The sequence below is a fragment of the Pseudorca crassidens genome, chromosome 2 (genome assembly GCF_039906515.1).
Source record: "Pseudorca crassidens isolate mPseCra1 chromosome 2, mPseCra1.hap1, whole genome shotgun sequence".
NCBI classification, from domain to species: Eukaryota; Metazoa; Chordata; class Mammalia; order Artiodactyla; family Delphinidae; genus Pseudorca; species Pseudorca crassidens.
The window spans coordinates 129650742-129677840 of NC_090297.1; the positions used below are offsets into that span (position 1 = coordinate 129650742).

The 27099-nt window shown below is 35.8% G+C and overlaps 2 protein-coding genes across 7 annotated transcripts in view; both read left to right on the forward strand.

Moving 5' to 3' along the window:
• The window catches only part of RABGAP1L (RAB GTPase activating protein 1 like), a 687421-nt gene that overhangs the window by 205958 nt on the left and 454364 nt on the right, over positions 1-27099 (forward strand). The window lies entirely within an intron of this gene.
• GPR52 (G protein-coupled receptor 52) lies at positions 21031-26723 on the forward strand. The gene is made up of 2 exons (XM_067728711.1): positions 21031-22448; positions 23547-26723. The coding sequence occupies exon 2, from the start codon at positions 23768-23770 to the stop codon at positions 24851-24853; it is 1086 nt and encodes a 361-aa protein (XP_067584812.1). The 5' UTR covers positions 21031-22448; positions 23547-23767; the 3' UTR covers positions 24854-26723.

A 27099-nucleotide genomic window follows, 5' to 3' on the forward strand; every position in this document is an offset into this window, starting at 1 on the left:
AGTATTAAAGCCAGGAGCCATAGCTTTTATTCAGGTTTTATATCTGGTCTTATTTTTGTTTCGTGTTTTCTTTGAACTTTAGGTGTATGGATTTGTGTTAATTTGAATAACTCAGTTACTCAAATATTCACCTTATTTGAAGTATTCTCATATGTTTATTAAATACATTAATTTTAAGAAATGATTTAGAAACATTTATTAATCTTTGTGACTTATCTATGGAATAGATTGATTTCAAGTAATAGTATTGCAAGTTAATGCAGAAGTCTAAAGGTTTAAATATTCAGCCCAAGGTCAAATGTGTGTCAGAAGTAGAAATAAAAACTGGACTTAATTTATCTGTGGTTTCTAACTCTCTTTTTAATGTTTTTCATTGAACATTGCTTGGAGCATACGGTCATAGAGAATATTTCTTCTTTATATTGTGATAAAACTGCAGGCTTATTAAACTTTTCATTAATAAATACTACCTCCTGAGACTAAACACTAAGAAGCAACTTGCTGGCTTTCTAGAGCTGGCCTTTTGAATGCTGAGGCATGACAGCACATGTGTAGAACTTGTTTTGTTTGTTATCTGGGTTGCTTACCAATGTTGATACCTCCCCTCCAAGGTGTACACATGGCAGTGGATGAAAACTGTGCCTTACCCCAAAATGATGCTGAACTGTTCCAAATTAGGCACTCAAGTCACTTAATTTTCTTAGGTAACAGGTCATATTCAGATTTAGCAAGGTAGTAGATAATTATTTCCACTTATATTGTTTGTGGAGCTCTGCATAGAATGATTTTATTACCATATAAGAAAGATTCTCTTGGTATTAAATTCTGTCCAGTTTGTACCAAATTCGTTGGTGTCTTAAGTCACTGACAATTCTTGAATATAGGGTCCTCTGGTGACATATTAATACTTTGAGAGAATGGTTACAGTTAAATCATGACTATGTCTTTTTATTCTGGAGATAGAGATGTTCTTTAACAATGCCTGCAGCAGTGAAGCATCCTTGAAAAACAAGAGAAACCCGTGTCTTATCGCGGTAATTTTAAAGGTTATTTAAGAATCGTATAATGCTTCAGGGGCACTCCAAAGAGTCTTTAAAGAGTGTTTAGTCCCATGAAAATATGTCAGTAATACTAAATGCCAGCATTATGTCACTTTGATCCTATGTAGAGTATAAACTTAGAATACAGTCTAAGATGCTGATTCCATATCCCTCTGCAAGTTTTGATTTAATCATTAAACACTGAGTCAGTTCTTGAGAATCTGTTTTTGGTTTGTTTGCATTCAGTTCTAAGTTCACTGTCGCCTTTTTTTTTTCTTGCCAGAAACATTATCTAGGACAGACCTCTACATTTAATGGGCATTCAGAATACTGTGGATCTTGTTAAAACGCAGATTCTGATTCAATAGGTCTGGGATGGGGATTGCGATTCTCATTTCTAACAACCCATCAGGTGATGCCAATGCTACTACTAGTTCATGAACCACACTTTGAGTAGCAAAGGTCTGGGTCCTAGACCTTAAACTCTAAAATGTTTCTGAAGTATTTTTTGAATGATTATTAGCTCAGTGAATGGGTGTAATTACTCCTGGCTTATTTTAGTTAAGAAAGATAAAAATGCTAAAAAGTCGTAACATAGTTTACTATTCACTGTAAAATAGTTAAATTTTTTTTATAATCATGGATAGCCTTCATTAATAGAGAGTTTACAGATGGACAGATGAGACAATATAGTTTAAAAAGTAAAATAGTTATACAGTAGTTCCTTATCAAAAGAATACTATGTAAATAAATATAAAATGGATTAAATATAGTTGCCTTATAAGGTTTAAGGTTTTTTCGTTAATTTATGCTTTATGTAACAAACAAATCATGTGATATTTGGCTTTTACTTGATGCAAAAGAAGGAATGAAAGTCAGAGAATCAGAGAAGTAGATTCTTCTGAACAATTTTTCTCTCCTGGGTTTTGGCTGTCTACTTTTATTTATTTATTTATGGCTGTGTTGGGTCTTCGTTTCTGTGTGAGGGCTTTCTCTAGTTGCGGCGAGAGGGGGCCACTCTTCATCGCAGTGTGCGGGCATCTCACTAATAGTGGCCTCTCTTGTTGCGGAGCACAGGCTCCAGACGCGCAGGCTCAGTAGTTGTGGCTCACGGGGCTAGTTGCTCCGCGGCATGTGGTATCTTCCCAGACCAGGGCTCGAACCCGTGTCCCCTGCACTAGCAGGCAGAATCTCAACCACTGTGCCACCAGGGAAGCCCCTACTTTCATTTTTGATTCAGGCTTCTTCTTTAATTCTCAAAATGTGTGGAGCCTTTTAGGTTTTCCACTTGAGCCTAAAGAACAAGAATTAAATTTTACTTCCATTAATCTGCATTCCTGTACTACTCGACCCATCACATTTAAAACCTTAATACATTTTACTTCCCAGGAAGATAAGTCCTGTTTCCCATTCCTTCTGTTGGGTTATACTGGGGAAGAGTCCTTTGAAAGAGCCAACCACATTAATTTGAAATGTTCTGTCTTGGAGATAGTAGCTTAACACAGAGTTTAAGGTTATTGGAGGGCTTTTTTTTCTTTTTGGAAATGGGTGCATATGTAGCCAGAAAAATACTGTGACAAACAGCCCTCTGGGGAAACTCGGCCACTGCCTTTGCTGTGGAATTGAAGTGACGCATATAAAATGCATTAACCCCCAAAGCCTCTTTATTTATATTACCTTTTAGAAATCACTCCCAGGAAGAAAATGAGTTTAGATATTCTTCATGACATATTTGATCACTGACATAGATATAATTGTATGAATCTTGAACATACTACGTATTAATCTAGATTATTGATTTAGAGACCATTAGGTTGAATGTTAGTAATTTAATTTGTGGGAGTGCTTTTTAAATGATACTCGTCATTCAAGACATGTTTGGTATTATGCTAAATACCCAAGAGGATTTATAAGCTAGCTTTTAATTTTCATTTCTAATATACCTTTCATCTCTCCCTTTTATGCTACTTAGTTTTGTCTGAGTAGCCAATGTGGATTCAGATTTTGGGCCTGAAGCATATATAATTTTTGCGGGGGGCAGGGGAAGCTTTTTAAGGAAAATAATCTTTTTTTTCTTTGCAAATTTTACCAAAGCACATAATAATGTGAACATATTTCTGGGACCCTTCCAGAACAGAATGAAGCTTAAGCTAAGCTTTATCTTTTGCCAGTATCTCAAACTGAGAAAATACTTTGTACTTTTTTTCCTGTCGAAGTGTAGCCCAGTATATTTGGAAAGAGCATAGTTAGGATTCAAACATGGGCTTTCTCCATCTTTGCTATTGCTAGAGCCCTAGGTACATCTTTTTCCAAGATGACAACAGTAACTTTCGCAATGGTCTTCCCAATTGCATTTTTTCATACCCACCCCCTTCCCTACAGCCTGTTTTCCATATTATGGCCAGAAAATGCTTTTTAAAAAGCTTTCATTGATGCATTTAGGATAAAGAACAAAATCCAGATATTTATTACTATTTTCAGTGTTCTTCATTCATTCCTGAAGATCCATCTTTTCTCTCTGCTGTCATTATCCTTGAGCCTTTCTTTAGCATTTCTTATGGTGCAGGTCTGTTGGTAACAACATAGTTTTCTATTATCTGAAAATGTCTTTATTTTGCCTTTATTCTTAAAGGGTATTTTCCCTGGATGTAGACTATTGGGTTGACAGTTTTTTCTTTCAGCATTTTAAGGATGTTGTTTACTGCCTTTGGCTTCCATAATTCCTGATGAAAGTAAGTGATCATTTCAGAGTCGATTTCATGGGCATGTGACCTGTGCGGGTGCGTAGAGTCCCATACTTAGAAAGGATCTGTGATTGGTTACAGTTTCTGCAGTTGCTGTCTTGAAATTCTTAATAGTTTTGAACAATGGGCTCCGTATATTCATTTTGCACTGACACTCACAAATTATATAGCTGGTCCTGCATCATTCATATAATCATCCTTCATATCTCCAGTATGTAATACGTTGTCTTTCTTTGGCTGCTTTCAAGATTTTCTCTTTCACTTTAGTTTTCAACAATTTGACTATGATATGCCTAGGCATGGTTTTCTTCATTGTTAATCCTGCTTGGAGCCGTAAATCTATAAATTTACGTCTTTCACCAGATTAGGAAAAATTGGGAGCATTATTTTTTTAAATATCTCTTACACCCCAATTCTTTCCTCTACAACTGGAATTCTGAGTATTGGTATTGTGCCCTCACATCCCTGGAGTTCTTTATTTTTGTCAGTTGTTTTTTTTTCTTCTTTAGATAGGATAACTTGTGTTGATTTTTCTTCAGGTTTACTTACCTTTTATCTCAATTCTTAGTCCATCTAGTAAATTTTCATTGCATGTTTATATTCTAGAATTTTCATTTGGATCTTTTTTATATTTCAGTTTCTCTATTGAAATTTCTTCTCTTTTTAGTCATTGCAACTATAATTTTCTTTCCATCACTGAGCATAGTTATAATAGCCTCTTTTTTTCCCTTGCAAAGATATGTTTAATAAAACAGACTAAAAATGAGGTGATGATGACACTGGAGTGAAGAGAAGAAAGCATAATAACATATTTAATCAGGGTATAATTGTTACATAGGAATGTTTTTGACTTTTTAAAAATAATTTAATTTTCTGAACATATTTTTAACTAATGCTGGGGCTACTTTGCTGATAGCTCCATGTACAGCCCATGCTTATTCACAGAATACATTTTAAAATGTTATTTTTATTTTTTTATGAGGTAATAGAATTTATTCACAAAATCTCATGCATGAATGCGGCCCAGTATCACCTTGTGATATAAACAAAATAACTATTTCATATAGGCAACAGTTTCTATGAATAAAAACATTCAGGAAGTGAAGCCATTTACTTATTTTGCATTATTTATACATGTACAATAGCTTCTTAAAAGTCCTTGTCTGATAATTTCAACTTTTGGATCATCTTAAAGTTGGCTTCTTTTGATTGCCTTTTCCTTTGCAAATGGGTTACAGTTTCCTGGTATTTGTTTGTCAGATAATTTTGGCATTCTCTTCTGGAAAGTGTGAATGTTATGAGAGTATTGATTTTTTGTTTTAGCAGGTGTTTAATTTTGTTTTACTTAAACTATAAACTCTTGTCTTGCCTGTGGTGGTCAGCAGCCCAATTTCTCAGTTCAGTCCATTTATCTTGAGCCTACCAGTTTGTAGTCTGTCATGTGTGTGCTTGATTTGGGGGTTACCAGAGACTTGGGCAGATATTATACACAGAATTTAGAGTTCTTATTTTCTAGCTCTGTTTCCCCATTATTTCCCTCCTCAGTGTGGCAGTTGTAATTACCCTGGGTATTGTCCTTGGTTCCTCAGTCAAAAAAGATACAGTAGGGCTTCCCTGGGGGCGCAGTGGTTGAGAGTCCGTCTGCCGATGCAGGGACACGAGTTTGTGCTCTGGTCCGGGAAGATCCCACATGCCGCGGAGCGGCTGGGGCCGTGAGCCATGGCCGCTGAGGCTGCGCGTCTGGAGCCTGTGCTCCGCAACGGGAGAGGCCACGACAGTGAGAGGCCCGCGTACCGCAAAAAAAAAAAAAAAAAAAAAAAAAAGATACAGTAGTGGGCTTTCTTTTGGAACTTCAGCCACGCTACGTCACACTGTCAATGTGACCTCCCCTCAGGCCAAAGCTGCAAAAATGTGAACTTATCTCAGCTATTTCCTTTCTCCAAGTTTTGACTACCTCTCCAAAGTATGACTGCTCTTTTTCTCTCTCTAGAGTCCTCAGGGAGTTGTTTTTTTGTATTTAGTCTAGAGCTTATACTTGGGCTGTTAAGGCTTACCCTGTCATACCAGAAGTATAGCTCCTGTATGTATCAAGCTTTAGTACTTTTGAAGGGAAGCAAGAGTGATTCTTCTGAGGCTTATTAGCATATGGTGCTAAGAAGGTAGAAATTTTATAATTTTTATAATTATAGTATTAAATTATATTTAAACATAAATATTAATGATATATAATAATGATAGTTAATAATTTTGAGTATTTACTATTGAATGCATTAACTCATTTAATCTTACCCTATGAGGTTGCTATTGAAGCACAAAGGTTTTATATAACTCACGCAAAGTTATAATAAACAGTAGAGATGTCTGGTTTAAGAGCACATGCTTTAGATTACTTTTCATAAGGAAAAAAGAGCTTTCTGTGGTATCTTTCAGTTTGGAGACTTGTAAATGTAACAAAGGAGAATCTCTTCTCTGCCTATTGGGTAAGAATCGCCTTGTGTCTAGGCTTCCTGTGCCTGATTAGTAAGGATCATCAAGATTTAAGTAATTTTTTTTTTTAACATTTGAACAACTTCCAAAAAAAGTTTTAGGAATAGAAACTTAAATTCATAGTATTTATTTCATAGCTGTCTTAGTCCGTTTGGGCTATTACAACAAAATAGCATAAAGTAGGTGGCTTACAAACAACAGAAATTTACTTCTCACAGTTTTGGAGGCTAGGAATTCCAAGATCATGGCTTTGGCAGATTCAGTGTCTGATGAAGGCCCACTTCCTGGTTCATAGACAGTACCTTCTTGCTTTGTCCTCTCATGGTGGAAGGGGCATGCTTTCTTGGACTGCATTTATAATCACTTCTGAAAGATCCCATTTCCTAATATTTTAAAATTCAAATTTCAAGATATGAATTTTGTTGGAACCTAAACGTTAAATTCATAGAAATAGCCCTTCATAGTTTATAAGATTTTTTATATCTAGTTTCTAGTTTTATCCTTATGAAAGCCTCATATAGTACTGAGTTAGGCCAGTAATAATTCTACCCCCTTTATTGATGTGGAAATAGAGGCCCAGTGGAAGTTATATGAAATAGTCTTATGTTGGTCAGGTCCATTCTTCTTTAACTTAAATCTGCTTTAAAATATTTTCCTTTAAGTATTATTAGTAAAAATAATGACATTTTTAACATACTTTGTATTTTTCTCAAAATGTTTTATAAATATTTTGTCAATTAATATTCCAAGTAACCATCTAAGATAAGATGGTTACACAAAACAATCGGTGTATTACCCTATTTTCAGATGAGAAATCAAAGATACAAGAACTTATTTGTATGGAATATGTAGTACATAGTGATAATTATAACATCTGAAGCTATAGCCTGGATCTCCAACACTAAGTTCTGGGTCCATTCTTCTATACCACACTATCTTCTTTTGCTTATAGGTAACTATGCCAGTATAGAATATACCCTTATCTCACCAACATTTTTCCATAGTATCTTTAGACTGCACCTGACATTGTGGGAAGCACTTAACACTTTATTGAATTGACAGGTAATGAATACAGATAAATATTTTAGCACTGTCTCCTGATGTCTTTTGGACTTTTCTTCATTCTCTTCTGGAAAATGTACTCTGAGTAAAACTGCTTTTTCTTTATCTCAAAATGAACCGCATAGTATTTCCAAAATGCTTTATACCTGTACTTTGAATTTTGAGTCAATTAATAAAAAAATTTAAAAGACTTCTGGGCCAGAGGGGCTATTTAAATGCTAAGTAATATGCTTTGGGATGAAAATGCATTATAAATATTTATGTTTAATAATTTTTCTAAAATTCCTTTTTTGGAAGTCTTTTGAACATTTCTTTTTTGCTTGCGCCTTTCTTTCCTCTTTTCCCTCCTCCCTCCTTCCTTTCTTTCCTCCCTCTTTCCCTTCTTAGTATAAAGTACATTTCTGTGAAAGCTATATTCTATATTCTGCCAAGCCCTCAAATCTAATTTTGGAACAACTTCTGTAGGTAATTTAAGTACAGAAGGCAGACTAAGTGTTCATTTTACTTTTGACTTATATATGACATCTGTTTAGAACTCGACTTTCTCTCTTTTCAGAAACAGGAAAAAAATTATTTTGGGACATGTAGGCCAAAGGCAAATGATCTGAGAAGTAAGCATCCTTGTTCCTAAAGGAAAAGTCACTTCAGTTTATAAGAAAAGATTATTTGACCAAAACCAAAGGATTTCAAAAAGAAAGCATGGTATATAGTACTCTTTCAAGAAGTTTACTGAATGATGAATGAAGAAAAATGTGTGTTTACGTTTTTATGGCCTACCTACAATATAGGATATATCTTTTTTGTTGTTGTTTTGTTTTTTTTTTTGCAGTACGCAGGCCTCTAACTGTTGTGGCCTCTCCCGTTGCGGAGCACAGGCTCCGGACTCACAGGCTCAGCGGCCATGGCTCATGGGCCCAGCCGCTCCGCAGCATGTGGGATCTTCCCGGACCGGGGCACGAACCCGTGTCCCCTGCATCGGCAGGCGGACTCTCAACCACTGCGCCACCAGGGAAGCCCTAGGATATATCTTTTTTCTTTCTGACCCACTACCAAAGAAAGATTGTAAAATTGCTGTGTTCAATAGTATTGGCCTAGAACAAGATGTGCTTATGGTGTGAATGTAATAACCTTTATGTGTCTTACTCTCAGACTTCATGCTGTTAGGGTAGGTAGAGATACTGGCTCCTAGTTTAACTTCTGCTACTTTTCCGTTCTCAACTTGGCATTTTAAATTAGTAAACTGCAGATTTAACCTTCATTTATTTCCTCAAGTACATGTCATTTCTGTATTTCTTTAGTTATTAAATGCTTTTTGATAGTGATAAAATACATATTTTATTGACTTTTAGAAATGTTTTATCATATATTTTTCAGACTTTAATGTAAGACATCTTAGTCACGTGTATGCAGCCATATTTTAAATAAACAAATAATAACTGTATTTTAAATCAAAATTGCTGGGAAAAGGTGCTGAGTAATTTAAACCACATTCAATACAGTAATCTCCTTGAAATCACATTCTTTCTGAAGTGTCTTATTGATAATATGAAATAAAAAGAGGAATACATTACAGCCTTTATTGCATTTTATTGACCTGTATATAGCATCAGTTATGGGACACCTTTATGTTCCATTTATGCCCATGATTTACACTTTATTGGTATTATTATTGTTATAAAATTATAATATACAATGGAATGCAAGCTTTTGTGGAATTAAAATAAGCCAACAATAGGATTATGATTTAACATTTAGAACAGAATGATTAGATCATCCTTGTTGGTCAGTGTAAGCAAATAATAGCGGACTTTCTAGCTTTTTTTCCCCTTTTTCTTTTTTTCTGTTTCAGTTGGTAAGGAACACTGTTACATGCATAATATTATTTGAGATGTTTAGGTCATCAGCCACAGCATTGGGAATCTTTTTGTCATGCTGAGTTTTTTCACTGGAATTTGTTATGGCATTTGCTGTAAATAGGATTAGACCTGTAAAACCAACAGATACTGTAGTATGTTATTCTTTATTAGTAGTTTTCTGTAACTTTCATGTCTACAGTCTTTGTGTTTGAGCTCACATTTATTATGTTCTTAATAGGCACTGTTTTGGATGCAAAAATTTCAGGGCTCTCAAGAACTCTAAAAAAGAATCTAGTGCATGCTTCATATGTTAAGCATCTCATTTTATAAATGAGGTGAGGCATTTGGGACTCGGAGAAGTGAAGGGACTTTCTCCATATCATGCAATGAATAAGTGAACCAGAGCTTTCTTCTCTCATTTCCAGTAGTGTTTGGCTAAGACATGAATAGCAGTTTTAACTATTGTATTCAGAATTCTCCACAAACTTGAATTCTTGTGTAAAGCCCCCCAAATATAAGGAGCAAATTAGATATAACTTAATATTTTAAATTTTAATAGATTAAAAAAGTAAATAAAACAAAACAGAAACAAACACCTTAGTCTGATTGTCCTGTCTATTGTCTTATATTAATGGTGGGGTTTAGACCAATGTTTTCCATAAATACAATTAATCCTCAAGTTACCTAGTAATTGACATTTTTCTCTTGATGCTGTTCATTTTGGTTAAACTCATTTTATGCAGTGTTAAAATTGATAAATGTAAAGACATTCCATGGATATTGGGTAAATGGTTTATCTGAAAATTTCCAAAACTTTTCTAACACCCATTTTGTGTGCAAAAACCTTAATTGTAGTAGTGCCATACATCTAGTTTATTAGGAAGCTCAAAGGATTAGAGTTATATTTATAATTAACTTTCATCTACTTAGAGGGAAGAACACTTATTATTGTAATTGTTATTGCTCAAAAGGCATAATTTTACTGTATGTTACAGTCTGTTGGCCACCATCATTCTCATGAAGTTCTTTAAGAAATTTTTCGTATTTAATACCTTTGCTCTTGAATAACACCAATAATTTCATTTCCCTTTGGGGCATACAGCTGTTTCCAGCCTACTCAGTGTCATGTCAGGGCATAAAATCATCTTGACAGAAAGGTCTAAATTATAAATAGTCCCATAATGACATTCAGCTTGGGTGGTACATTTATAAAAGGAGTTATTAAAGAAAATGTCATTCTAACCTATTACTGTAACTAGAATCCTTCACAGTTCTGCAGCCATCTTTTGGTACAAAAATTTGGTAATACTTGCATATGTAAAACATTTAAACAGGACTATTAAATTTACAAGTATAAAGACATACTAGGGATGTTGGATAAGTGGTTTCCTAAAATTTTCCAAAACTTTTCTATGACAAATACCTGTCTTCTCCCTTTCAAGACTGCTGAAAAACGGAGTATTAAGACTCCAAGGTTCTGGGACTTCCCTGGTGGCGCAGTGGTTAAGAATCCGCCTGCCAATGCAGGGGACACAGGTTTGATCCCTGGTCCGGAAAGATCCCACAAGCCGCAGAGCAACTAAGCCCAGTGCGCCATAACTACTGAGTCTGCACTCTAGGGCCCGCAAGCCACAACTACTGAGCCTGAGTGCCACAACTACTGAAGCCTGCACGCCTAGAGCCCATGCTCTGCAACAAGAGAAGCCACCACAATGTGAAGCACGTGCACCATGACGAGAGTAGACCCTGCTCTCTGCAGCTAGAGAAACCTTACACGCAGCAATGAAGACCCAACGTAGCTGAAAAAAATAATAATGTATGTTGTTTTTTAAAAAAAAGAAAAAAGACTTCAAGGTTTTGATATTATTCAAATAGCATATGATAAACATACATATATATATATATATATATGAAAAAAGAAAAAGACCAGAGGTTGATTTATCTCATTGTTAGCATAACAATACTTAATTATGAGATAGCAGTCAGATTATCAGAATCTACTTCTAGTAATACTTTTAGATTGTTGTGGAAATAAAAATTGAAAAATGCTAATAAGCATGGATTAAGAGTAAAACAAGATATTACAGATCATTCATGTAAATGATCATAACATTTATTTTTAATTAAAAGCAATAGAATTTTATTGGCCTCAGGATCAAAACAGTAGTGGTCATCAGTAGTCATTTTCTTTCCTGGGTAAGGTAGGTAAGGGAAGAGTTTGTGCTTTTGTAATCATTCTCTTTCTATAGAGTTATCAGACTATATATATTATATGTAACAGGAGGCTTTACTAACCAACAGGTACACCAACTCTCCCTTTCTAGGTCTAAGGCAAATAATGGCTCTCTTTCCCACTGAGTCCAGTCTGAACTTCTCAAGTCGTCATCACTAGCTCACAAGATAAATCACTGCTAGTTTAAAAATAAGCCGATGGTTTTAGCGGGCAAATGCTGAAAAGCAGATGGATACAAATAAAACAGGGGTATCATGGAGTCTATTCCCGGCCAGTTCTCTTCAGTCCATAAATGCTGGAGAGATGTGTTATGTTAGCACCATATGTTACTACATTTGTTACCTGAATCTTGGTCGCTAGTTATTAGAAAGGAGCAAATGAAACTGTGAAAGTTAAGACTTACCTTGATTTTCTAATGTAAAGCACGTGTATCTGAAGTTTTAATTTCTTAATATGGGCATCTCTGAGAAAACAATAAATTTATGCTACCTCATGGTTTAAATCCTTCAAAGATCTTACCACTGCTTATAGGAAGGACCTTTATGAATTTTCCCTTGATAATCTCATTATATTCCTTCATTGCACTTTACATTTCAGTGATGGTGACCTGTTTTTTTTGTTTGTTTGTTTGTTTGCGGTACGCGGGCCTCTCACTGCTGTGGCCTCCCCCGCTGCGAGCACAGGCTCCAGACGCGCAGGCCCAGCGGCCATGGCTCACGGGCCCAGCTGCTCCGTGGCACGTGGGATCCTCTCGGACCCGGGCACGAACCCGCGTCCCCTGCATCGGCAGGCGGACTCTCAACCACTGCGCCACCAGGGAAGCCCCAGTGACCTGTTTTAGTTCTTCTCTACTAGACTGTGAACTCTGTGAAAAAAAAGTCCCAGAACCTTGCACAATACCTAGCATGCAGTAGGACTTCAATAAAGTTTTAAATAATTGAACTCTAATTGTATGCATCTGGGCAAAGCACTTTGGCAGTGCATAAATTTTTTTCCCACTTTTAGTGTTTTCTAGGTCAGAGTAGTGAAGACTGGAGGTAAGAAGCAATTTAGAGTATCAGAAAATCCAGATTTTGTGCCAACTCTGAATAGTTGAGTTTAATTCAACATGCATTTATTGTTTTTTAATTTGGACTGCAGAGACAACTTATAAAGACAAGAGCATGAGTACTTCAAATTTTCTTTCGAAAACTGAGTCATAGATGTTGCATTTCAAGCCAAGTAAAGGTTTGATTATTTTACACTTCATGGCTTTTTAAAATTCCAGTTGCTATAACAACTTTGATATTTCTTTATTATTTTTAGCACTTCAGTTGCCATAACAATAAGATATCTTAAAAAAATAGCAATTTTCTTTTATAAGGGAAAAATCTCTTTCAATTAAAAATGAATTTGAATCAACATTTCTCTCCTATAATGTGAACCCATTATTTAAAATGTACTTGTGCTGTTCTGTTTTCATATAATTTTAACAGACTTTGCCAGGAAAAGTTTTAAGGTTTAACTTTTCCCTCTATTTTTTTTATTGTACAAAAATTAAAGGGAGGTAACTGTATTGAACCCATTCTGTGAGATAATATTAATACTTGATGGGATTTCATTGATATAAAAATCTTCTTAAACAATTTAATTTCCAGATTTGCTGTTGTATAAAGTAAGAAAAGAACATGAATGATTGATAGCTCTTACATGAAAGATGTAAGAAAGCTTGGAATTTCCTTTTTTCCTGTGTTATTTTTAGGTGTATTTATTATGTCTGTTGCCTTACTAAAATAGCTACCACCTCACCTACCTAGAAATAACTGACAGTTCAGACCTGAGCTATGACACTTTACTCATAGAGAAGTACTTCTGTTTACTCTTGGATAAAAAATTCTTATAAGCTTAGTTTCTGATTTTTAATCCTCTAGAAAATTAAAGATAGCAAATTAGAAGAGGAACGAAGAGTACTGCTATATTTATATAGAGTCAAAAATATAGGGAGCTATGTATTCTTTTCTATGCAAATAGAGTCAGGAAATATAGGGAGCTATATATTCTTATCTAGGTACCTAGTTACTTGTAGAAATTAAAGTCTCTCTTGATTCAATAGACATATATATTGAATCCAAGGTATGATTGTGTTATAAGATAGTATTCTAACTGACATTAACGGTGATGATCCCAGCCTATCAGGCAAACATTAAATTATGTTCAGAATTCTCAATTTAAGAAGGAGAGGAGTGGATGATACATCTTATAAAGATTTAAATGTAAAATTGTATAAAGTAAAACAAAATTTAAAAAATTATAAAAGAGAAACCTTCAATTATCTGGGAATTGCAGGATCCATGTAACTGAGATTTTTATGGCCCAAGGTTTGGTAATTCTTATATTACTGTGTTGCTAATCACATAAATTTCCTAAGGTGTGTAGTCAGGTTCAGATAATGTGTTTCTTATGTGAGCTTCTCACTGTTGTGGCCTCTCGCATTGCGGAGCACAGGCTCCGGACGCGCAGGCTCAGCGGCCATGGCTCACGGGCCCAGCCGCTCCGCGGCACGTGGGATCTTCCCAGACCGGGGCACGAACCCGTGTCCCCTGCATCGGCAGGCAAACTCTCAACCACTGAGCCACCAGGGAAGCCCAGTGTGTTTCTTTTAAAAATGTACTTTTTAAAAGGAATGTTGAGGGAGTTGGCAACTCAAGAGAAAAGTGAAAGTATTGTTTTAAATTTCCTAATCTCAACAGGTTACTGTGGGTGTGGTTTCTTAAGGAGAAATGACTAAACAAAAAACCTGTTGATAGTAAAGAATATGTTTAACTTCATTATCAGTGAGCTTTGAGTGAACAACTGCTATATGCTTTTTCTGGTTTATTTTTAATTACTAATTTTCATAACCAACTTTAGAAGTTAAGTATTATTATCTCAGTTTTACAGATGGAAACTGAGACATGTGGAGAGAATGATGTACCCAAGGCCTCACAGTTAATAAGTGCTACAGCCAGTGCCAACCCAAATCTGGCTCATTCTAAAGCCTACATTTTCTTCTCTAAGTCACAGTCTTTCCTAGTCTTCAAACTAAATAAATGTTTATTAAAGGTAATAACATAACTTGGGGAAAATGGAAGGAAAGATCATACAGTGCATGGTTTTATTTTATTGTTCTGCATACTATTTTTGACCAATTAATTTGATTTTAAGTATATATTTTGTATTTGAGGGTTTCCCCCACTAAGAGTTAAACATCCCCATAAATTAGTATTTTCTTTGTCCATTTTCCTTTGTGATTGACTAAAGATAGTGGATTCTCTCAAAGGTTTTGCTTTCTCAGACAGTTGTCTTAGGCCCCAGCTAGCTAAGGCAGTCTCAGAGTATTGTATAACTGGCATTTAATAAGAAGTCTTTTCTCACTCAGTGTCTCACTTGCATCTGGGCTGTTGTGTCTGTGAGTACAAACAGTGAGCCATGAGTCAGGTATAATGATTGAGAGACTGTGAAAGTAGACACGGGCTAAATGTACTTATTCTGTCCAGCAGTATCTGTTCTTTTAGACATTTCAGTAGCCCTTATTCTTGGTGGGACTTTGCTTCTGAGGATTCTGATATTTTTCTTTTTCAACATCAATATTTATGATTTCCTGGCAATGCCTTAAAATGCACTCGAGTAATTTAGGTCTCTAATTTGATGGTGTTGCACTGAAATGGGGACACTTGAAAAAAGCAAATGCAATCATCTTTATCATTCTCTTCAGCTATCACTTACATATGGGTGAAATGCACAGATCTTAAGTGTGAACATTTTGGTGAGTTCAACACATATGCATGCATATAACCCACAGCTATTAAGATAGAAAATCTTTCCATCGTCCCTGAAAGTTTCCTTATACCTCTTACCAGTAAACACACACGCACACACAGACACACACACACACACCCCTGAAGCAAGTATGTTCTGATTTCTTTCATCAAAAATTAGTTTTGCCTGTTCCAGAACTTCATTGTATGGCCATATCACATTCCCGTTCATCCATTCCCCTGTTGATGGATGTATGGGTTGTTTCTAGGTTTGGGCTATTAAAAATAAAGCTGCTATGTACATTTTTATACAAGTCTTTTACGGATATATGTTTCTGTTTCTATTGGATGGGATTGATGGGTCATAGGGCAGATTTGTTTAATGCTTTAAGCAACTCCCAAACTATTTCAAAAATTTCCAAGTTGGGCCATTTTACATTACCACTAGCAATTTATGAGAGTTTCAGTTGTTCTATATCCTTAGCAACATTTAGTGTTTATCAGTGGCTTAATTGTATCCACTCAAATGGGTATATAGTGGTATCTCATTGTGATTTTACTTGGTCTTTTCTTGATGACTATTGATGCTGAGCACTTTTTCATTTTCTTGAATGACCATCTGTATATCTTCCTTTGTGAAGTGTCTATGTCTGTATTTTTCCATTTTGATTGACTTATTTGTATTTTTATTAACAAATTGTAGGAGTCAGTTATGTATTTTGGATACAAGTTCTTTGTAGGATATATGTTTTACTAGTATTTTCTCTCAGTCTTTTGACTTGCTTACTGATTTTCTTAATGACATCTTCTGAAAAGCAGCATTTTAATTTTAAATATAACTTATTTTTTATGTTTAGATCTGTGATCATTTCAAATAATTTTTTGTGTATGGTATGAGAAAGGGGTCTAAGTTTATCTTCCTCCAGATATTCAAAATTTTCTAGTGCCCTTTACTGAAAAAATTTCCTTTTCACCTTGACTTGTTTTAGAGTCTGTTGAAATTCAATTGGCAATTATGGGTTTATTTTTGGACTCTCTATTCTTTTAAGTCATCTGTTTGCCTGTCCTTATGCCAGTCTTGATTATTGTGGCTTTATAGTAAGTCTTGAAATCAGGTTGTACCAGTCCTCCAACTTTTTTCTAATCTTTTCCCAAGATTGTTTTAGCTATCGTAGGTCCTTTGTGTTTATATGTAAATTTTAGAATCAACTTCTTAGTTCTACCAAAAGCCTACTTGGATTTTAATTGGAATAGCAATAAATCTGTAGATCAATTTGAGGAAAACAAATATTCGTAACAATATTGAGTCTTCTAATCCATAAAGATGACATATCTCTCCATTAGGACCTTTTAATTTTTCTCAATGACATTTTATAGTTTTTAGGATAGAGGTCTTACATGTCTTTTATTAAATTTATTCATATTTTCTGTGTTTTGAGGCTGTTGTAAATAGTTTATTGTTTAAAATTTTCATTTACTATTGTTTGTTGCAAGTATATAGAAATGCAGTGATTTTTATATACTGACCTTGTATTATGACAAAATTTACTCATTAGTTCTAATGGGATTTCGGGGCGGGCGTATTTCTTATGTATACAATCATGTCATCCTTTTCTTGTATTGCTTAACTATTTTTTTATATTGCTTATTATACTGGTTGGGACCTCCAGAACATTGTGCATAGAAGTGGTGCGAGCAGACGTCTTTGCCTTGTTTCCAGTTTTAAAGGGAAAGCATTTACTCTTTCACCATTAAATATCATGTTAGCTGTAGGCTTTCCCATATAGTATCTTTGTTAGGCTGAGGAAGTTTTCTTCTGTAGTGCCATAAACTTAACATTTGTTAAATATTTTTAATTGTTAATAACTTGCCTCATAATAAAATTAAGTTAACTTACAAACTTGTTTTCTACTCTTGAGGGGTCATGAAATAGTGGATTCTAACATGTCCCACTTTAGAGAGTTTATTTTTTCCTTAGCACTTAGACCAAGTTGCTTTAAAACTACATTTGATAGTACATTTAAAATACATTGACACTGCATTTTGCAGCATTTGACATTCTTAAAATGATAGGTAAGTAATCATTATCTCTTGCTAGATATGATTTTTCAAATCAGTAGTCACATATTCATATTGAATTGGGTTTAGGTAGAGGTATAGATGAATAATATTGTGCTTACTTTGAATATATTAGGAGGCTAATTATTTTCCCCCTGCAATCTGGTCATGTATTTTATAGCTTTCTTGTGAATCTTGTATGTCATACAAGGGATTGCAAGGAACTTTGCATATTTGACCTTCACAAAACTGGTTATTAGTGTTTTTCTGTCTTTTTATAGACTCGTCAAGCTATTTGGTATGCTTTTATATTAACATTATACTAAACACTTATTTGTTCAACTCCTATTCTTTGCCCAGCACTGTAGTGTAGGCACTGGAAATATAATGAGGAACAAAACAGATGTTCTTCCCCTCATGGGGCTTGCAATCCAGTGAGGAAGACAAAACTGAACGAAAATATACTATAAACTGCGGTATGTGTGGAATCTGGTCTAATCTGGGAATTCAAGGACAGTTCCTCTGAGGAAGTGGTATTTGAACTGAAGCCTGAAGATTGTATCTGAATTAACTAAAAGAAATGTGATGGCATATTAAGCAGCAGGTTCAAATACCCTGAGGCAGTAAGGAGCATAGCAGATATGTGTGTGTGTGGGGGGGAAGGGTGGAGTGGAGGGAGGTAGAGCCAGTTTAGCTAATCCTAAATAATGTAGAAGGGAAGTTAGATTGAATAGATATATGGAGACCACATTTTATAGGACCTGTTAGTATTTTATCCTAAGGGCAGTGTAAAACCACTGAAGTATTTTAAATGGGAGTGATATCATCTCATTTGCATTTGGGAAAGGTTATTCTGCCTGTTTTGCACGTAATGGATTGAAGAGAGGCCACAGACCACTCAGGAAGACCAGATTGGAAGCCACTATAGTGGTTCACACACAAGATGGTGCTAGTTTGTTTAGGGTAGTGGAGGTGGAGAAAAGTTAACAGATGGGAGGAATAGTTGAAGAAATAAATTCTGAATCCATACATCTTTTTGTACCTTTAGAAAACCTTTTACTTTACCCTATATTTGTTTTTTACAATGTTGGTTGCTCATTTCTCCTTGATAATCATTGCCTACTGTTTATCCTATTTACCGTCGGTGGCTAATGATCCTCTCTTGCTTTGCTATTTAGATCCTATTGAGCAGTTGCTTGAGTTGCTTAGATGACTAATAATGAAATATTGATACATATAAAAGGACATATAAAACATATTTAAGGTATAAATGAAAAATTAAACATCTGTGATGTATCATCTCAAGAAGTTATACAGTTTTAGCTCTTAGAAGTAATTCTGAAGTAATTCCAAATAATGGTTCCTCTTAGATATTTCACAGCTAGTGTTCAACAGTTGAAAGGAGAAGGGGGGTGGTTGATAATGACTAATAAGAATGACAAAAATAAACACCTAATGACCCCTAAAATGAAGAGAATTATGCATAATATAAAAACAAAGAGTGCTTTATGTAATGAGCTGTGTAAATATGATATTAATGCTCTTGTTATTAGAGCTTCACATTATAAATTAGTTTCTATTATAATCAGATCAGAAAAAAGGATGGAAAGGAAGAAAAGTGAGGGGCTAGTAAAAAATGTCAGTCTCAGAAAAGAAGAAAATTATCTTGTTTGAGCTCCTGAAACTGTTCTTTTTGAAGTTGGTAGAAGAAAAGAAGGAAGCTTGGTGGGTCAAAGCTATGGCTTCTTAAACTCTCCCTCTCATACTATCATATACCTGTGGCAGCATGTACAACTAGGGATTATTTACGGTATTCTTAGACTCAAATCCCTATCAGTGATTATTTGTTGGAAATAAATGTGTCAAACTAAAGTGATCTAGGGACTTCCCTGGTGGCGCCGTGGTTAAGAATCTGCCTGCCAACACAGGGGACACGGGTTCGAGCCCTGGTCCGGGAAGATCCCACATGCCGTGGAGCAACTAAGCCTGTGCGCCACGACTACTGAGCCTGCACTCTAGAGTCTTGAGCCACAACTACTGAGCCTGCGTGCCACAACTACTGAAGCCCGCACGCCTAGAGCCCATGCTCCACAACAAGAGAAGCCACAACAATGAGAAGCCTGCACACCGCAAGGACGAGTAGCCCCCGCTCGCCGCAACTAGAGAAAGCCCACGTGCAGCAACAAAGACCCAATGTAGCCAAAAATAAATAAATAAATTAAATTAATTTAAAAAAAAAGTAATCTAGTATTTGAATTTCCCTAAATGATATTTTTTGCCATTTCTCTGATTTAAAAAATATTATGATTCAAAACTTGAAAAATAATGCACAGTCTATACTTTTAGAAGGATTTCTTTTTTTATTTTGGTGATGAGGTAGCTTTAATTAATAGCATTTTATTTTTCAACGGTTTTATAGTAAAGCTTCGTATTTAACTGTCTACATTCATGAATATTTATCACCTGTAATTTTTATTTTGAATATTTATTATTATTGTGAAAGAGAGTTTTAGTTAAATAGAATCTTGTTTGATTTCCATGCTTTTATGTAACCCTAAAAGTCAAAATGCTTCCCTGTAAAATAGGACTTTCTAGCCTTTTTATATTAAATTTAAATATTTACTTTCAAATCTCAATATGGTACTCATTCTAAGATTGTTATTCTAACTTATTTCATACACTTTTCTGGTAATGAGCAATATGCTTCCATTCTTTATTCCACCTAACCCCCTGAAGATTTTAACAGTAATGTGATCTTCCTGAAAGGCAGTTCAACATGGAGGAAAGAATAGATCTATTATTTATTATTATTTAGAAATCATTTTTTGAAATCCAAAATAATTCTTCTTAGACATTTCCTGACTAGCTGCTCTAGTGGAAAAAAGAGGGAATGAAGGAGGAGTTCATCAAAATGGTGTTAAGAATGACAATTTTTTTTTTTTTTTTTTTTTGCGGTACGCGGGTCTCTCACTGTTGTGGCCTCTCCCATTGCGGAGCACAGGCTCCGGACGCATAGGCTTAGCGGCCATGGCTTATGGGCCCAGCCGCTCCGTGGCATGTGGGATCCTCCCGGACTGGGGCACAAACCTGTGTCCCCTAAATCGGCAGGCAGACTCTCAACCACTGAGCCACCAGGGAAGCCCAAGAATGACAATTTTGATCTGTTTCATTCCTAGTTTCATGGCTCTGTAATAGTGGGCAAGTTATACTTACCTTCTCTAGGTGCGCACTTTCTTCCTTTGGAAAATGATAATGATGGGTATCTACTTCATAGAGATTTAATATTTTTATTGAGACAAAAATGTAAAGCATATAGCATAATGCTTGGCACATAGAATGTGCTCTAAGTGTTGATTATCCATTTTCATCTCAAATTTCCTGATTCAATTCTGAAATAATGTGTAAGGTAATTCTAAGTTACTTTAAGAAAATTGCTGACCCCATAAGAAATATTTTTAAAATAGTGAATGTTTGTCTATAGTAAGTCAAAATAAATGGAAATTTTTTTCTTTTCTTTTTTCTTTTTTTTTTTTGCCGTACGCGGGCCTCTCACTGTTGTGGCCTCTCCCGTTGCGGAGCACAGGCTCCGGATGCGCAGGCTTAGTGGCCATGGCTCACGGACCCAGCCGCTACGCGGCATGTGGGATCTTCCCGGACCGGGGCACGAACCCGTGTCCCTGCATCGGCAGGCGGACTCCCAACCACTGCGCCACCAGGGAAGCCCCAAATGGAAATATTTTTAACCTCCATTATATAAATGAGCTTAATTACTTTCTTCTGACTTGGGTATGAGTAGCTCAAGCACTGTATGACAAAGTTCTTTGACTCTTTTTCTATTAAGCATTCATTCATTTATTTCTAATGTCTTCTCTTCTGAGGTCATATTTGATCTTAAATATTCCAGCAAATAGATTTTAGTATAGAGGTGTTAGTTCCAATGCTTTGTTTGTACAGTTAAATACATCAGATTCAGCAATTTAGTGTGGGTGTGGCAGGGATTGGAGAGATTACAAAATAACTTCTATTAATCAAAATATATTTTAAAGAGTAAAAATAGTAGCTCTATCACTTGAGTTCATGAAGACTTAGACGATTTTTAATAATTAATAGGTTTTTTCTGCCAATGAGCATTAGATTACTGCTGACTTTTTAGTGTCATAGTACCTTGTGGTAGTTTCTCTACAGGGTTTAAAGGTGTATCTCAGGGTTTTTTTTTTTTCTGTCCTGCTCATAGGAAATAATCTTTACACATGCTATAAGGAAAATACCTCTAGAAATTCATACATGTCATTAATATGTTATAAGGATCGGTCAGTTCCACTGTGTTCTTTTGTCAATCTTGATCGGAGCTTGCCGAGTAAGTCTATAAGCCTGCATGTGCCTGGCAACTGTTACCTAGTGACAGTTTCAGCTGCAGTAGCCATTGGCTGTGCTGTTGATTGGGGCAGGAGGACCGAGTCACCTTTCTGATGGTGAGTTCTGCATCAGCTCAGGATGAGGAGGAGGAGCAGGGCTTCGGTTCAGGTGGAGGCAGTGATACTGAGAGACTGTGAGGAATACACCGACAGCATCTCGGTAACTGCATCACAGTAAATCGGACTTCTGAATCAAGCAGCCCAGCCTAGCAGCTGATAAGAGTGAATATAGGTGAGAAGCATTGTTTTATTCCTGTAACAAGAACTATTTTGTGATAAGTGAAACTAGGAATGTGCAAGGAGGAATATCCTGTGGCTATTATTATAAAAGAAGAAGGACTTCCCTGAATGCCTTGGTGGTGCACAAGAAAATAACTTTAAGAAGAATGCTTTCTGTTAAGCTCCTGCATTGTTCCTGAAGGAAATGTTTCTATTTCTAACGCATGTTCTTTCTACGAAAGGTATGACAGCAAAGACTGACAAGAGACTCTCTGAAATGCCTGTACTTTAAAAAAGACTTTTGACAAATGTTAACCTCATATCAGAATGACCTTGGAAGCATTTTGGATGGATTCTATCCTGCCAGTCTTTCAGTATTTCAAACTCTAGGATTTAAACTCATCTTGATGCTTTAGAAGTATTTTAAAACAAGAACATCTTATAACCTATCTAATGGCCCCTGCATTAATTGAGCACTTGCTCAAAATAGAACACAGAACTAGAAGAGGCATTTTCTTAACATATGGCTGCTATATAACTGCAAATATAACAAACAAGGTAATTTTCCACTTTGAAAAGGTTTAGTTGAAGTAATGATTTAATGTGTTAATCATTTAATGAAAACAGAAAAGATATAGCAATATAGATTAGAAAGCCTACTAGAAATACCTAAGTAATAAATAATGGCAGCATTTCTAGTCAGAAGCTCAGAGCATATAGGAAAGTTTCTGTTGTCTAAATTTCATATATATTTACACATATTTGTGAGATATAGGTGTGGTTGCAAAGGTGAGAAATAACTTTGAGCTGTATATTTTATGATCATGCTCCATTATAAGGAAGGTGGTGTATCAGATAATGAAGGTTGTTTTCAGTTATTGATGCTGAAACTAATAGCAAAAATGATTTTATTTTCCTTTTGAAAAGGAAGGAGTATAAATTACGATGCTGGTGGTAGCACCAGGAACTGTAATGGACTAAAACTCTTTTCATCTGAATGCTTACAAAAAATGCATGCAGAATTAAAACTTCAGAAGTTTTTCATATTTTGTCAGTATTGACCCATTGTGTATTATCTTCTCTACTGGAAGTATGCTTTTTTTCTCTTATGAGAGTTACAGGGCAATCTGGAGTCCATTACTGCTGTTCTGCTCCTTTGTGCCCCAGTAGAGATGAGTCTTTTAGAATTAATCTTGTTGGAGAAGGGGGTTCTTAGCTTTTGAGAGAAAAGAGAGAGAAATGGATCATAAAGTTGACCCACCAGCATCAAACCCTGAACTGAGCCAAAGACACACTTTGCCACAATGAACTTTTTCTTAGCTTTCCAACCAAATCTGAGATCTTAATTATTTAAATTCTACAATATGAATCCATTTCTCCTGACAGATGAAACAGGAAGCCTGAGCCTATTTAAGGTTTTTTTCTCACTCTTTGGAGTTGATCCCTAAGAAACTACCTTTCTGAGGAGAACAAACGGCCCACAAGAGCTTTTCTTCCTTTGGCAATTGCTTTTTTTTCTTTTACAGATTTAATTTTTCATAGTGCAAGGTATTATTGAAAAGTCCATTTTCTCTAGAAGTGCCTTGTGTCTGCAAAAAGTTGTATGAAAGCACCGGAGGAAGCTAATCGGTGACCTTTTTTTCACCTCCTTTCTAGCTTATCCCCCTTCCTCCCCCCTCCCAAAGCTGAGGTGTGTTACTGCTGCACTGAGGCTGATGAAGAGACTTGAGTACTCCCTGGGATGCTCAGCTGTGACAGAAGCGCTGCCACTGTCTACTGAAGCTGATTCTGAGACACTCATGGGCAGAGTTTAGCAGATGCTAGGCAGGGCACCTGCTTGCTGTAGCCAGAGCTGCAGGTTCTTTTAATTCCAAGCCATGAATGAATCCAGGTGGACTGAATGGAGGATCCTGAACATGAGCAGTGGCATTTTGAATGTGTCCGAACGTCACTCTTGCCCACTTGGATTTGGCCACTACAGTGCGGTGGACGTCTGCATCTTCGAGACAGTTGTTATTGTCTTGCTGACATTTCTAATCATTGCTGGGAATTTAACGGTCATCTTTGTCTTTCACTGTGCTCCACTCTTACACCATTATACGACCAGCTATTTCATTCAGACAATGGCATATGCTGATCTTTTCGTTGGAGTTACCTGCTTGGTTCCTACTCTCTCACTTCTCCACTACTCCACGGGTATCCACGAGTCACTGACTTGCCAGGTTTTTGGATATATCATCTCAGTTCTAAAAAGTGTTTCTATGGCATGTCTTGCTTGCATAAGTGTGGATCGCTATCTTGCAATTACCAAGCCTCTTTCCTACAATCAACTGGTCACCCCTTGTCGCCTGAGAATTTGCATTGTTTTAATCTGGATCTACTCTTGCCTAATTTTCTTGCCTTCCTTTTTTGGCTGGGGGAAACCCGGTTACCACGGTGACATTTTTGAATGGTGTGCCACCTCTTGGCTCACCAGTGTCTATTTTACTGGCTTTATTGTTTGTTTACTTTATGCTCCTGCTGCCTTTGTTGTCTGCTTCACTTACTTCCACATTTTCACAATTTGCCGGCAGCACACCAAAGAGATAAATGACCGGAGGGCCCGATTCCCTAGCCACGAAGTCGCTGCCTCTGGAGAGACTGGGCATAGCCCTGACCGTCGCTACGCCATGGTTTTGTTTCGGATAACCAGTGTGTTTTACATGCTCTGGCTCCCGTATATCATATACTTTCTTCTAGAAAGCTCCCGGGTCTTGGACAATCCAACACTGTCCTTCCTAACAACCTGGCTTGCTATAAGTAATAGTTTTTGTAACTGTGTAATATACAGCCTCTCCAACAGTGTTTTCCGGCTAGGCCTCCGAAGACTGTCCGAGACAATGTGCACGTCTTGTATGTGTGTGAAGGATCAGGAAGCACGAGACCCCCAACCTAGGAAACGGGCTAATTCCTGCTCCATTTGAAGAAAACCACACAGTAAATCAAATGTAGTCTGACAGTAGTTTGGGATTGTATTCTTGCTTCATCTGGAAATTTGCCACTAGAGAAATATTTACTAGAATAGTTGACTATGAGAGGAAGGGACTAAAGGTTTTTTTTTCCATGGAAAAAAAAAACCCTGAAGAAAAGGATGTGTAGAGGGTAATCTCGTGAGATAATTGTAGTGTGTGAGTATGAATGTGCAGTAATAGGCAAAATCAAACACTGAGGATGGAAAAGTACCTCAGATCTTCCACAGGGCATGAGCAAAGCCCCTGGCGTCTGTCTCTCTCTGGGACTGGACTCTCTCCTCTGTCTCTGTCTCTCTCACTCTCTTTGTGTTTGTGGAAATTACTTACATAAATTGCCCTTTACAGAAAAATGCTACATATTATATATGTGGTAAAGTATAATTTTTTGCATCAAAGTGTACTTGTTTAAACTCACTTATCTACAATCCCTAAACGGTCTCTCCATGGAGGATGCATAGTAAGCATTGTATTTTATTACCTGCCACACAACCATTTTGCTTGTGTTTTTATAGTATCCATAGCACAAAATTTCTGCTATGAACAAAAAGAAACAGTATTTTTGTTTCTTCTGCGTAAAATTATGCTCCCTCCTCCTTCCTAACAGCTTTTTTTTTTCTCTCCATTTTTCTTGATCTGCATCCTTTGGCACCTTAATCCAGAAGTGTCTTAGCTAATGAAAGAATCTACTATATAAAAGTCATAATGTTGAATGATTTATTCCTTCCAAAAAAGCATTCTATAGGTTGTTTGAGATATTGTGTTAAGTATTTTTAATGGCTTTGGGAAACATTTTTATTTGTTTTCTTTTGAATTAGTTCATGTGCCCAAAGTGGTGTCTTTTTGTTTTTTGCAGGGGCTATAGTTAAGCTTTGTTTTTCTTTAAGCTAATTCACAGATAATTCTAATGCAGATGCAGAGTACTCACTCAAAAGTGAGGTATTGCTCTTAAAGATACTTGTGTCCTTTTTTTTTCTAAAGAGTAAAATATTAACCTTTTTGTGTTAGATTTACAAAGCTTATTGTTGTGTCTGCTAATTATTTGTATGGTAATGCATTTGCACATACTTTATTTTTTACAACAAAGAAAATGTAAATTACATTATGTGATCTGTGCCTAATGTCTTCTTAGCACACTATATAGATCAGTGTTGCTTAAGTCATCAACATTGGACAAAAATATACAAAAACTTCTTTTAAGAGAAAAATACTTTTGTGTAGTTGTTATTTAGATATTTCTATTAGACCAAGCTGCATTCTTAGTGATGCTGAGAATAAAATATACTTAATTATCAAATACAGGTAAGAACTGTCAGTATTTTCTTTTGTAATGATCTGTTTTCATATTCAGAGATTAAATTAACTTATTTTTTAGTGTACTACATGGAATTGTGTAGTAAATTGTCAGGGGTTTAGATGTAGCAAAACAGCATTTGGGAAATTAGTAGTGAAGCAGGTGTAAGTGCTAAAACATCTAAATCTTACTTTTTTTACCATAAGTTTCCTGCCTGACAGATATTTTAAAATTTATATCAAACTACTGAGTATTTTTCTTCTCAGCATTTTTTATTTCTTTATTTTATGAAATGCATTTAGTGAAATGTGCCTATGACTCTTCAAATTGGAAGCCAAACATGTTTGCACACTGGTGGTTTGACTTCAGAGGTCTTTTAGTAAAAGAAATGTCATCATTTTATTGAGGTTGTTCTGAGCCCATGTATATTTTTAAACATGTAAGGAAGGTTTAAAATAAAGAATAAAACAGTATTCTACGTATTCAAAATCAGACTTTGCTTCAGTTTAATAAAACACTTAGAATAAGAGTTTACTGTTGGGGAATCAAAATTTGTTTCACATTTTTGTGGTTTGGGTTGTTTACATTAATTCTCATCCCGTTTGCCATTGACATCTTGGATAAGTTGAAATGTGCCTTTTGAGTTCAGACCCGTTTAAGGAAAACAAACTTCAAGGAAACATAATGCTGCTGACTTTTCAGGTGGCATAAATAGAACTTTGAACATTATATGTATTATTTGGGAATCAGATTTTGATCCTGTAGTTTGGTGTGTAAGTATAGTTAGAAAACCTGAGGCTGTGTTTATTGCATTTTCCTCTTCTGGCTTTTCCTCATGGTAGTTAATAACAATAATTATATGCCAGGCACTGTGTGAAGTTTTACATATATGAAAACATTTAATCCT